A 12,781-nucleotide genomic window follows, 5' to 3' on the forward strand; every position below is an offset into this window, starting at 1 on the left:
CATATTCACTGTACAAAATGAGAGAAGCTAGTTTTGCAGAGCATGTCATAATTATTTTTATGGATCAAAACTGTAAGAATCATTCTTCTTAAACATGCTCGGATGATCTCTCTGACACGGTTATTACAAAGAGCAACTTTACTGTTTGCACACTCGCACACAGCAGACATATTATTTCACTGTCTTTAACACTTGAGTTATGAGACAGGTTGACGACGGGCTACGCTGGCCCCCTCGCGCTAGAGACGGTGTTGAGCGTTTTGTGAAGCACCCGGGGATAATTAAAGCAACATTTTTATTATTAAGAGACGATAAGACTTGATGTCCTGATATTGTGTATCTGTATGTATTATGAAACTGTTTTCCCATCATGTGATTTTACCTGCTCCCAGGAATCAGGCAACCAATAGTTGATCCATACTGATCATGAGACTACTGACCAACAGATATAAGAAACAAAGGCAGCTATATTGCATCTGCCCTGATGAAGGCCTTAATGGCTGAAACACATATTTTACTGTGATTAAATATCAGCAGAAATGTTCATTTTGGGTCAATGCCAATATTTTATTTTAAATTCCTTTATCGTTTGCTGATATTTTCGTACATCCTTGAATAAATAAAAAAAAAAAAAAAAAATCACCTTTTATGCTTTAAGCACAGTAGCTTATTCAGATGTTAAATTTTGAAGGTCAACAAATCTCCATTTGCACCTGCCCTGACTGGCATTTGCTCAGGTTTTGTGTGGCTCTTGCAGATTAACTTGTCAAGCAGATTGTGCGCATAGTTGATTGTGGGCCTGCTAGGCTATATGTTTTTGCATTTAAGTGTGTGTTCTCATGGTTTAGAGACTTTTGGCAGCTCTTTGATAAGTGGGGAGAGTGTGAACTCAGTGACAGATGGCTCACTAGAAAAAAACAGAACACCCTCTGGTAACCAATCAGGCGTCTTCACATCATGTACAGCTTCGTTGCATTTCTCAGTTTCTCAAAGCAAGCACGAGAATTAATAAAGAGGTCTCTATCTTTGAAGCACTGTTTTCCTACATTTCCTCAACATATCTCCACTGTATACTGACAGGGTTATAGAGACTCTGGCTACCCTGGGTTACATTGTCCCAGAAAGAGAAGCAGGCTTAACAACTCTGAGAAAAACAGATGCAGACAGGTAATGCGAACCTACATCTGCGCTTGACCCTGTGGTCCCGGTGGAATTAACTTGTGCTGCTGTATCAGTGAAACGTCAGTGCTGCAGTCTTTCAGCACTGATGCCTCCACTCACGGCTACAAGAAAGGCCCTTTGTTGTGAAATTAGCTGGAGGTGCTAACAGGTTTGCTGCGAATGTAGAGAAACACAGACGAAATATATATTTAAGTGTGTGTGTGTGTGTGTGTGTGCATGTTTTCTTTGGCTTAATGAATAATATTAGGATGTTTGGGGTATTTTTAGTGCCGGATAACAAAGAACATTTGACTGAGTAGCAAAGAAAAAACAGGCAGTCTTCAGTATCAGGCACCAGATCTCAGATTTCAACTCAGCAGGTGTTTCTAAATCTTTGTTGATGTATCATCATCCCCCATGTTTGGTCTTGGTTTCTGGCCAATAATGTGCTCATAAACAAAGGAGTGAATCCCTTTGCAGTGTTATGCTTTGGTTATACGTTTTCCAGTTAGAAACACACACACCTTGTTCGAAGCTCTTCTAAGCAGGATATGAATTTAATGTGAGAGCGTAAGAGTCTTGAGGTAAAAAGGTGATGTTATTCGTGTCTCTTCTCTGAGGTCTGTAATATCAGGCAGCAGCAGGGTATTGGTTCAGTGTGTCATCATCCCAGTTCCCTCAGTTCTTCAAAAAATATTTTTCTTGATGGGACTTGATGAATGAGACAAATGCTATGAAGCCGATTAATTATTGAACAGCCTCGCAGTGTTGGAAAGGCTCGATTTTGTTCCATTAATTCATGGGCTTAACTTCAACAGGAAATCAAAGGACATTGATCTCTCTCTGTCCACTTGTTCTCACCCTGCTGTCCTTCCCAAAGGGCTGCGCTGTATCAAAACCTGCATTATGCAGCTGTGAATGGTGACTGATATTCATTATGCCTGAAAATGAATGTGAGAATCACACCCCCTTTTTCTCTGTCACTTGCAGGTTGGCTGACATTTAGATTGTTGTGTTTCTGAGAGCTTTGTAATTCAGGACTGGGTTCAGTTTATAGTGTGTTGAAGTGTGGTGATGTGTGGCTGCCATCATGTGGAGAACATAGGGAACAGCAGTACAGCGAGGGATGAAAATGCCAAACGTGAACACATGGAGTTATTGCATTTTTCATTAAATTCAGTGGGATAAAAAACCCTGCAGCAAATATTCTCTCGAAAAGCTTGTAATATTTATTATTTCTGGGACTGTGTGAGAGGTTTTGTAACTCCGTAATCATTTGAAATCATAGTTGAAGGTAGAGCTGAGATTTAACTCTAGACCTGGTTTAGATTTTACTGTCTGGAAGGCATTAAGTAGGATCCCTCCATCTGTGTTGGTGAAGCCTCTGACTTTTGTTCCTTTTTATTATTGATTTTGGCTCATGATTTTATATTTTCTACAAAGAAAATAAGACGTTTGCAACTTGGACTTACTCTGAATTAGTGCCCTTAGTGCCCTCTGGTAGTAGTATTAAACACAACACTAAAATGCAAAATCAGAAAATGACAACGACTGCAGCAAGTTTCACTGGGCTCACTGTGCCAAACTTAAATGCTTTTTTGTTTTTTTCCTTATTTTGTGGCTTTCTGTTTCCCTAGCTGCTTTTAGTATTTTTACAATAAACACATGAGAATCAAACACGAATCAAACGGCCTAATTTTATGTTAAATTAGAAAATAAATGCTGAAATAAAAAGTATAATGTATACAGTGTGAGTCTGATTTATTTTTACTGATTGATTACCAGGTACAGTAAATATACCATCAAAAACAAACTGAAAAAAACTTCCAAATTGATTGTTTTTGTCCAATACATAGTTTTGAAAGTTATTTAATTGAATGTAAACCAGAAAACAAGCAAATATTTGGCATGTTCATGCGATACATTATTTGAATAATTAACAATAATAATTGTTTACATTTTCTGTTAACTGTCTAATAATTAGACAGCTAAGCTTTTTGGCTCTTATCTTTTTAGTTGTAACAAGAACTTCTGTTTCCAAAGAACTTTTCTTCACAAAGTGCCCGACAGGGAATACACACAATCAATAGTCACTATTGAGAAAACTGAATAACTCAAACAGAAAAGATAAAATGGCAAAGAGAACTGTAAAACCAATAAATATAAAACAATAACGTGCTTTCAGGTAAAGTAACAACATTTTATAAAGTAAATGTGAAATACAAAGACAGGTCTGAGTCCAATAAGCACCTTGAAATGATCCCCAGCAGGGATCTTATCTGTCCCAAATGTATTGGCTGCCTGGCCCTAATAAACCTACCAGTAGGTTCAGGAGTCTATTATCACCCATTTATGTCATTATGTTCAGACTGGGCGAACAGCACACACTTGGCCAGAAGTTTACGTTTATTGCGACCTCTAGTGGCCATAGTAGTTATAATATCTGCAAAAGGAGGAAGTCAGGATATGTATTGTAGAGTGAGAAAGTCTACATGGTGCAGAGGTCGATGGGTATTTGGATGGATTAAAGTCAGAAGTGACACCAACAGCAATAACCCGGGTGAAAGTCCTGAGAACAAAAGTTAATGCTGACTTATTTTAAGTCACGTTCAGCACGCAAGTTAAGTTATATAATGTATGTAACTTCTTTTCCTAAACCTAATCAATCTGCGACCGTCACAACGTTAACCACGTGTTTATTGTTGTTACCATGACAACAAAGGTCCAGTACGCCTGTCGCTGATACTTTCCAACGGTCATATATGTTTTAGATAATGGCTGACTTAGTAGCACCTAGCCCATATATTTGGAACAGATTTGTGATGATAGCCATCTGTCCAATATTTAATAACAGTGAAAATGGTGTCTGCAGATAGGTCAGGTTACCTGGCGCCGCGGTCGTGGCAGCCTGCTGCAGCATCTCCCCCCTGAGAGTCCCCCTGCTGTAGTGAAGAAATTTCCCCTCGGGGATTAATAAAGTGTATAAAATCAAATCAAATCAAAAACTCGGGCGCTGCAGGTTGCTGATGTAACTGGAACAAAGCCATTTGGTACATCTTTGAAAAATTGGAAACCATTTAAAATGTATAACCTAACACAAAGTCAGTCAAAGGGAGATGGTAAGCAAAGAAGAAAAACTGTTTGTTACATTAATGCATTCATTTTTGATACCAGGATAGTGCATCAGAATAGGGTTGTAAAGGTACACACCGCTTTGGCGCCTAACAAAATAACTTTTGTCTGTGGGGTTTATTTGCCAGACATTGAAGCTGACATTCACAATTTAAAAACAACTAATGTAAAAAGACACCAAACCTCAAAGGAAATAATCTGAAATGCAGAAGCAGAGATAGGTCGGTCATTTTAATTTGAAAGTCTGTTATCATTTATGTCAGCTGTACATGAGGTGTAACAATCAACACACATCGACATCATGTTTTTATATAATGTGACAGGGGAACATACTGTATGTCAAACAAACTCCATCAACCGAGCAGCAGTGGGCTCATGTTTAATCTACTAGACAATGATAAATGGACACGTCTGCATTAATTTTGATAAAGTGAAGACGCTCTCTGACAGAATGAATAACTGCTCTAATACTGAAGGTTAATCACCATATATGTCATAAGCTTCACATACTTTATGGCACTTCTGTCATTGAGAAAATGCTGCTGATGGCATAAAACTTCCTGTAAGCCTGAACTTTAAAAAAAAGTTTTCTTGCAGCTATTATGATTACCAGCTTTGAGCTTTTAAAAATCAGAATATGCTGTAATGCAATATATAAAAAGTGACCTGAAAAATGTTATGGATGCTTCGCTTGAGATCAGCTGAACTTTTGATCAAACAGCCTAATTAATATGATATGCTTGATGGTCATTTAGTATATTGGAAGATGATTTTGCCACTTAATGCTGCTTACCAAAAGTCATCCAGGTTTTCTTTAACACTTTGGCAAAGTTAAATTCCTCCCATTCACCTTTTCTGTAAGAATCAGTTTTTCAATCTGTCCTTAACTAGAATAGTTTTGTTCTTTAAAAGTAGAAGTCTTTATTATATTACATGTTAGATGTTTGAACTTCCTGCACTGTAAGACATTGAAATGAAATAAATTTGGATCAGTTATCAAACCGGGAGCTGCACAATAATTGTTCGTACCGTTAGCGTTGGCAATACCCGCTTATCCTTTAGATGCACACACCTGTACAGGTCACCAGGTTCTTCCCAGTCACATGTGACATTATCAAAGAGTTTTACTTTTCACTTCTCGTATCAGAGAACATTTTTAGGAATTTCTTTACATGAAGTATTTTACCGTTTTAAACCCGTCCTCTTCCTGTCAGCAGGAAGAAGAAAAAAAGTACATTTTTGATGAAACTGCTCTGCAGCCTGTAACGTTGGCGACATGAGAGGCACTACTTCATTTTAAGGGGTCACAGTCAGAGTAGATTGAAAATCACTGGCTGCAGGAAAAAAAGTATTCACAGAAATTTCACTGACTGAAACTGACACCCTGATGTTAGTCGAGCAAAGACTGAGTGGGCTTCCCCACATGAAGATTATTATACCAGCATTTACACTAGCAGGAATGAGTAGACAATACATACGTTAGCTAAAGGTTTAAATGAAAACAATGGTAGGCTGTTAATTAGCACTAACAAATATACTTTAAAACCAGACAATCAATAGTAATCAGAACAAATGTCAACAAAGAAAAATACATTAAACAAATTAAAAGGAAGCCATATATAAATATAGACCCAAAAAACGTAACATGTACACATTTTATTTTATTTTTCAGAAAGTATTCTTTCTTCTGAAGATCGTGTAAAACTCCAATTGTTTGGCATTGTCTCTGAATGTAGACAAAGAATGTTCTCTGTTTTAAGATCCCTTCTTGACAATCCATTGTTCTGCTTGATCTCTGTAGGGAAAAATACATTTTTACAATATTATATTGAAGCAGGAGGACAGATGGCTGAGCTCAGGTGTTTGCAGTAGGTAGGTCTGTCGTGAATGTCGGATGTTGTGAGTGCGACTCGTGGCAGTGATGAAGGAGTATCAGATCAACAGCTGAAGGATCATCCATTCTGGTGTTAGTTCGGTGCAGGAGGAGGATGACTGGAACTGATGGATCGATAAGCTGACGTGAAGAAGTTAATTTGTAATTATTACTACAACCATCCATCAAGCTGAGAATTTTATGCTGGCGTGGACTGTGAAGGACACATGAACACCCCCCCCCAAAAAAAATAAAAAATAAAAGTGGACTTTAAATACAGATTTTCTGAATGAATAGTCCAGTAATATTTTCCAAATAAAGCACTTTATGTTAGTGGTGGGTCATCAGTTCCCTGAGCCAACCACTGCAGAGCACTTGGTTAAGCATGTGAGCCTGGCAGACATCATCAGTAACAATCAATGTAATTTGCATCCTTGCAGTCTACGCGTTGTCATTTTGACCTCGCTCGGCCATCGATCTGACTATTTATAACATTTTGTGTGGTTGTGTGTTTGAAGTTGCATCTAAACAACAGTGGCGACGACATCAACACCTTTACACGCTCCGACTACTTTGAAACATGATCTGCAAATATTCAGAATAGATGTTGAGTTATTTTGGATTCTGAAGTTTGTCTGAAAACATTTCAAATACCAAACATACAGTATTTTGCCTGATTCATGTTCTGTTAAATGTATATTTTTGTTCCAGTAAAGTGAATTATGACAGAAACAATTTCTTATTTTTTTTATTATACCAAAGCTCCTCTATCTTACAGGGTAATATATATATATATATAAAAAAAAAAAAAAAAACTCATCCGTTCTTACTCTTCCTATTTTCTGGCATATTTTCCAACATGTGCAACTCAAGGTCAATTCATTGCCTGCTTCAAGACGTGATTGGTTCCCGGTTTGCCTTTCAGACACTCATGATGCAGTTTTACGGTTCAATGCTGCACCTACGGAGGGATACGAGAGAGACGTGGGGAACCATACTACTATCCGCATCATCAACTCACAGGTGAGTGAGAGTCTGGCCTTGCATAATAATGAAATGATTGGTAGAATATATCGCAGACTCACTGTTGGAAAAATTACTCAGAGGCTTGGTTCAAAATCAAACATATTGGACATTTATTCTTGCAAGAAGGAGCAAATACATGCCACCCTCAAAGAGAGCTGTCGAGCAGTGCTCCCCCAGCAGTGCTCTACATCACTCCTCCGTAGGGCAGCTTTTATACAGTGTGACAAACAGTTGACAGTCACCCCCATTCCCTTTGTATCTGCTTTCGTATGGTAACACTGAGTTGGTTGAAGGTCACAAGATAAGGGAGTCGTCAATTAGATGCGGAAAGTAAAATAAAAAGGAATCACTTGCAAATAAGAGAGAAAACAGAAGAAACTTTTCTGAGCCTGCTTGACAAAGAGACTTTCCGGAGCCACAATGCAAACGAGAGGAAGAGACTAATCTTTTTTTCCATCACTCACTGAAACACATGTACATGATGAAAATATAAATTACTGCATTTTGTGATTCAGTTATTTTTAGAGCTTTCAGCTCAACCACAAATTATCAATAGAAATATTCAGCCATCAGTGATTCTATAATTTAACTCATATTTGATTACTGTATACATATGTATTATAATATATTTATGCTTGTGCCTGAGTATAGTTCATGATTGTTATGATGCATTTTCTAACCTTATAGTTCAATAACTAAAATCAATACTTCATTATCAATCAATACTGAAAGTGTCTGGTTGCATTTAAAGTCCAAGACAGTAAAAACTGTCCTGTTGTACCAACAATGAAACCACAAAAGAGCCTCCAAACTGAACAATCCCCCTGTTAATTAATAATCAATTCTTTCATATTATTAACGGATGAAGTATATATTTGTAATGTGAAATGTAGCTTGTAGTGATAAATCAATTCGGCTCTGCATTTGCCGTACGCAGCATTTTAGCGTCTTTGATTTTTCTGGTCCGCAGCTTTACAGTTTTGGTTCACACTAATTTTCCAGCATCAAACTGCACACAGAGTTTAAAACTAGTCACTGTGCACAGCGGGTATCGATTTATGAACAAAATGGCTTACCAAAAATAAGCTGTCATTTCCAATCAGGAAAGCTCTTCAATCTCTACTCTCATCCCCAAAATCAACTACATGCTGGTTGACTGGAAAAACTGAAAACTCACAAAAACCTCAAAACCACATTTCCTATAAAAGGGATTTGTGGGAAATGTGGTCTTATCCTGGGAATTTAGTACTTGTTAAATTAGTTTTATACGCACTTCCAGTTGTAAGAGATTTCACTTCATGTTTGTGCAGATTTTGTTTAGATTTTGTTTAAAGCTTTGATGTAGAAATAGTTTGACATGCCTAGAAATATACTTTGTCTCTTTCTTGTTGACAGGACTTTTACACTTTTATGGCATTTTTTTTTTCCAACCTTGATATCTATTAGAATATATTTTTGTAGTTTTAAGTATCAGAAATGTTTTCAATATAGTTTTACATCTCCTCTCTAAAGCTTCTCTCTGGAGCTCGCTCTCCTCCAAGACCGGGCTGTTTTGCGTCTGTGTCTTTAAGAAGCATTGATATCACCACCCTCTCCTTTCTGAGTGATGCACAATAAGTCTACCGCAGCGGGATGACCTCTTGGTGTTCTTCCACATATAAAGGTTGGACAGTGGGTTGTGCTGAAGGCTGACATTGACATGAGCATTAGTTTGTGACTTCACAAACTGAGAAGTCCAAATGGCTCGTTCAGATTGATCAATACCGGCTTTGTGTTTTGCTCTGTGGACTCAGCATTTTAACACTTTTACAGTATTTATATATTTTATAGAGCATCCTTTATTATCCAAAAAAGCAATGGAAATCTTAATTTTCACAATAAGGGACTTTTAAGGCACAACAGCAGCTCTATGTTTTGTATCTCGCTTGTTTAAGCTTTAGAGTAATTGGTGGTTATGGGCTATTTCTTTGCCAAAAGTAGTAAGTTTCACAAGTTTCAGCTGGTTGCTTGGTAACATCACGGTGATGACTCGACTGCAGTCACTGTGCTGGACCGGTAATGTCTCTCAGCTTTGCTCCGAACTGAGCTGTAAACTTATTTGTTGGCTGTAACCTTGTTTACCGGACAGGCGTTGCAGGGGATCCACAAGTTTAACTCACAAATAAGAACTTTTCAACATATTGAACTATTTGCTCTCAGCAGATCCCAATTTTGTTTTTTCAGTCTGTCAAAAATAACTGCAGCACTCCCTTTTGCTTGATATTAAAATTTCAAATATAGATCGATGCCTCTCATTTCCCTCCACAGATTTTGGCGAATCCCAGGCATCGATTTAACACGAGCTCTATCTACAAGAATGTGACTCTGGTGGCCTGGGACCCTGCACCTTACACTGTCAACTTACAAAAGGTACGCCTGCAGGGGGCTGGGAGGAGCTGCTTTCGCTTCAGCAGCTTCAACAGAAAGATGTGTTTATTTTCTCTCCAAGGTGATGACGCATGGACAGAAAATCCTTGCAAAACGTGTATACAGCTAAAGCAGCACATGCGAATGTAGTGGCCACGCAAGCAAAACAGCACATCTGTAGCTGAATCTCCTCCCCTCTTCATTTCTTTCTCTTTCACATCTACTGCATGCTCTTATCTATCCCTGCCCCCTTCATCTGACTTACGTCTGCCCTTGAAAAAGGATGAGATTCATGTTTGCACATGTTTCCAAAGCCTCTTCGTATTGTGACTCCCTTTCCCATCCTTTTCCCACCCTCCTCTTCTCTTCTGTACCACGCTTCCTAATCATTTTCATTCAGGAAGCAGTCTGTTACCACAATCGATAAGATCCCCGACTTCTGCCGACAGGTTTGCAATTAAAATTGATTTTCATGCTGCAGAAGGCCTGCTCTCGTAGTGATTTAAATAATTTGGCCAATTATTGAACATTTTTAAATGTCCTTAAATGTCCCTCACTGCTTCCTTTGTACGAGGTTGTAAGAAATACACGTGCCTCCAAATGAACAGCATGGCTACTTATCAGGCTTCAACCTTTAGTCCTTCAACAATACAGTATCACACAATACAGAGAGATTAACCCTTATATTATATTAGTGGAAAAAGCTAATTTAAACAGACAAAAAAGGGTTGATACGTTTGTTACTATTCCTACAAAAATACTTCAAGTATGCATTTAGCATTCATACTGAGAAGTATCAGCAGAATAATTAAAAAAGGTAAATGATAGTCGCAGTAGTTATTGGGTTTTATCTACCGTACAAGTGCGATGCATGTAATGTTGGGCTGGAAGGTGAACCGTACGTGTATTTAACATCATAAATATATTATATATGCCAATCAATTAGTGGTTCAACTAAAAGCAATCAGAGTCATTCAAGTCGGTTATTATGGGTCCATTAAAAAAACTTTAATTCCTGTGAACCTCTATGAAAAGCAGCGAATTGTGGTTTCAGGTTCTCCTTTATTTCCATTGTAAGATGGTCCAATTTTGCGAAAATGCTCATTTCAATAAGTCGTGTAAATTATAGGCTTATTTTCTTTTAGATATTTTTTTCTCGAATCTACTATAAGTGACTTGGCACAATGATTACATCTCTCGGTGCTTAGGGTTTGAACCGACGTACTGTGATGTAACTGTATGCACATGTACTGTCTTCAATCACAGAGAGTGTTTTAAATGATTGTAAGTGTACGGCAAAGTTGTCAAGGAGTCACAAAGTAGGTGCTCAATTATTTTATGTTGAAAGGATAACATGGTGGCAGGTGAAGATTATACGCAGGTTCCGGGCTCAAATTCATTGGAGCACTTCAGCAAAGGTACATAAAGCATGTACCACGCAAACCCTCTCCTACCGAGACGAACAATGCTCTGTTGCTGTAATGTTAAGTTATTTTTATGTATTACATTAACTACAATTGAGTTCTATTTTGTTGAAGAATATACGATGGAAGTCATGCATTATTTATCTCTAAGGGTAAACACAAAAACCTCACATGAATAAAACATTAGCCTGTAAAAGAATACATCAATAAGAATCAAATGTAGTGCAGATCCACAGTCACTTTACATGGCACAAAACAGCATTTAGGAAAGTGTTACCTGTGTTAGGCTTTTTATGGCCTCCTTTGAAGCCAAGTCATAAAATCACAACTTCCAGACGTGTCCACACTTAGTGCCCACTAGTGTGTTTCTCTGTCACTTGCATGTAATACTTTACGTTAGCATAAATCTGAGTCCATCAGAAAGATGAAAGAAAGACGTTTGTTCAAATCAGACTGACGCTAAATGAAGTCATTTTCTCTTTATCCATTTAAACATCTCAAGCTTTTTCTCTTGTTTTTATGTTTACACTTTTTTATGATGAGCTCGGCGAGCGATTTCATTGGCTGGTTTACAAATCACCCATAATAGCAAAGCTTATACCACAATTTATCTACTGCTGGCATATAACGAGTTATTTTACACATACAGTGCAACTGCAGTATGTAAAGATCCCCTCCAGACATTTTTTTAAAATCACATTTTTGGAAAATGTTTTTTTCTAAAGTTAATTGCTTCAACAAAATATTTCAAGTTTCCACATCACGCTTGTGTAAGCTGCATATTGTACTCTGACTTCCAAACCAGTCATGATGTTACACAGTCATGTTTGTACCGTATGCATGCTATGGACCTTAATCTCAGATTTAAGGTAAGTACAGAAAATCCCCTCTCAGCAGATGGACGTGCAAACAGCCTTCTGGCGGCAACCTCTGCACATACATCTTTCTGTACAGTGAATTTCCAATCCTTTAAATGTTTGACCCGTTCCCGCCCACTCTTGGGGTGTGTGTCATTACACTGTGTGGTGGTGATAATGGAGCAAGACTGAAAACCTGGCACTTCAAAGCCGCCTTATCGGTTTAATTTTAAACTAGAGAAGTGTGTGTGTGTGTGTGTGTGTGTGTGTGTGTGTGTGTGTGTGTGTGTGTGTGTGTGTGTGTGTGTGTGTGTGTGAGTGTGAGAGTGTGAGAGAGTGTGAGTGTGAGAGAGAGAGAGAGAGAGCTCCCAAAAGGTCAGGGCAGGATTCTTGCTGAGGTCTACTTTTGTGTTTCCTCTTCTGCAATAAGTTTAGTGTCATCTCGCACTAACATTTGCACTTCCTCTGACCTGTGGAGAAAGGCTGAGCTGTATTATGGCACATTATCATAGTACACTGACACAGGTTGTGACTACAGCGAGAGTCAGTGCAACCCCGGCTGCGGCTGCTCAGGCACAATGAAAGACAACTCTGACTGTAGTCATGGCTGTGCTTTGGTTGTTGTGATTGTGGCTTTCACATATTGGCTTTTAAAGGTTATAACGCTGAGAACACATTGATTGTGTTTGCCCAGTGATGGCTTGAAGCTGCTGTAATCCTTTATCTCCTGCAGTGTAGTGTATAGTAACAGCAGGACATACAGAAGTTATTGCAAGGAAACGCAAAAGTAATCCTCAAAACATATATCGCTGGGATCTTTTTGGGGCTTTGTACCTATCAAATAAAAGGCAATATACTGCAAAAATTTTGCCACTTTTTTATGTGGATATCCAATCCACTGT

At 38.2% G+C, this 12,781-nt stretch overlaps 1 protein-coding gene across 1 annotated transcript in view; it reads left to right on the top strand.

Moving 5' to 3' along the window:
- Nucleotides 1-12,781, top strand: part of LOC138626123 (beta-galactoside alpha-2,6-sialyltransferase 2-like) — a 40,804-nt gene that overhangs the window by 20,459 nt on the left and 7,564 nt on the right. The window contains exons 4-5 of the mRNA XM_069707570.1: nucleotides 7,092-7,189; nucleotides 9,500-9,601. Coding sequence (XP_069563671.1) covers nucleotides 7,092-7,189; nucleotides 9,500-9,601 — 200 coding nt within the window. The remainder of the gene's footprint in view (nucleotides 1-7,091; nucleotides 7,190-9,499; nucleotides 9,602-12,781) is intronic.

This window comes from Brachyistius frenatus, unplaced genomic scaffold (assembly GCF_029030835.1).
Source record: "Brachyistius frenatus isolate BFR_SWC_R1_liver_20210118 unplaced genomic scaffold, ASM2903083v1 Contig_70, whole genome shotgun sequence".
NCBI classification, from domain to species: Eukaryota; Metazoa; Chordata; class Actinopteri; family Embiotocidae; genus Brachyistius; species Brachyistius frenatus.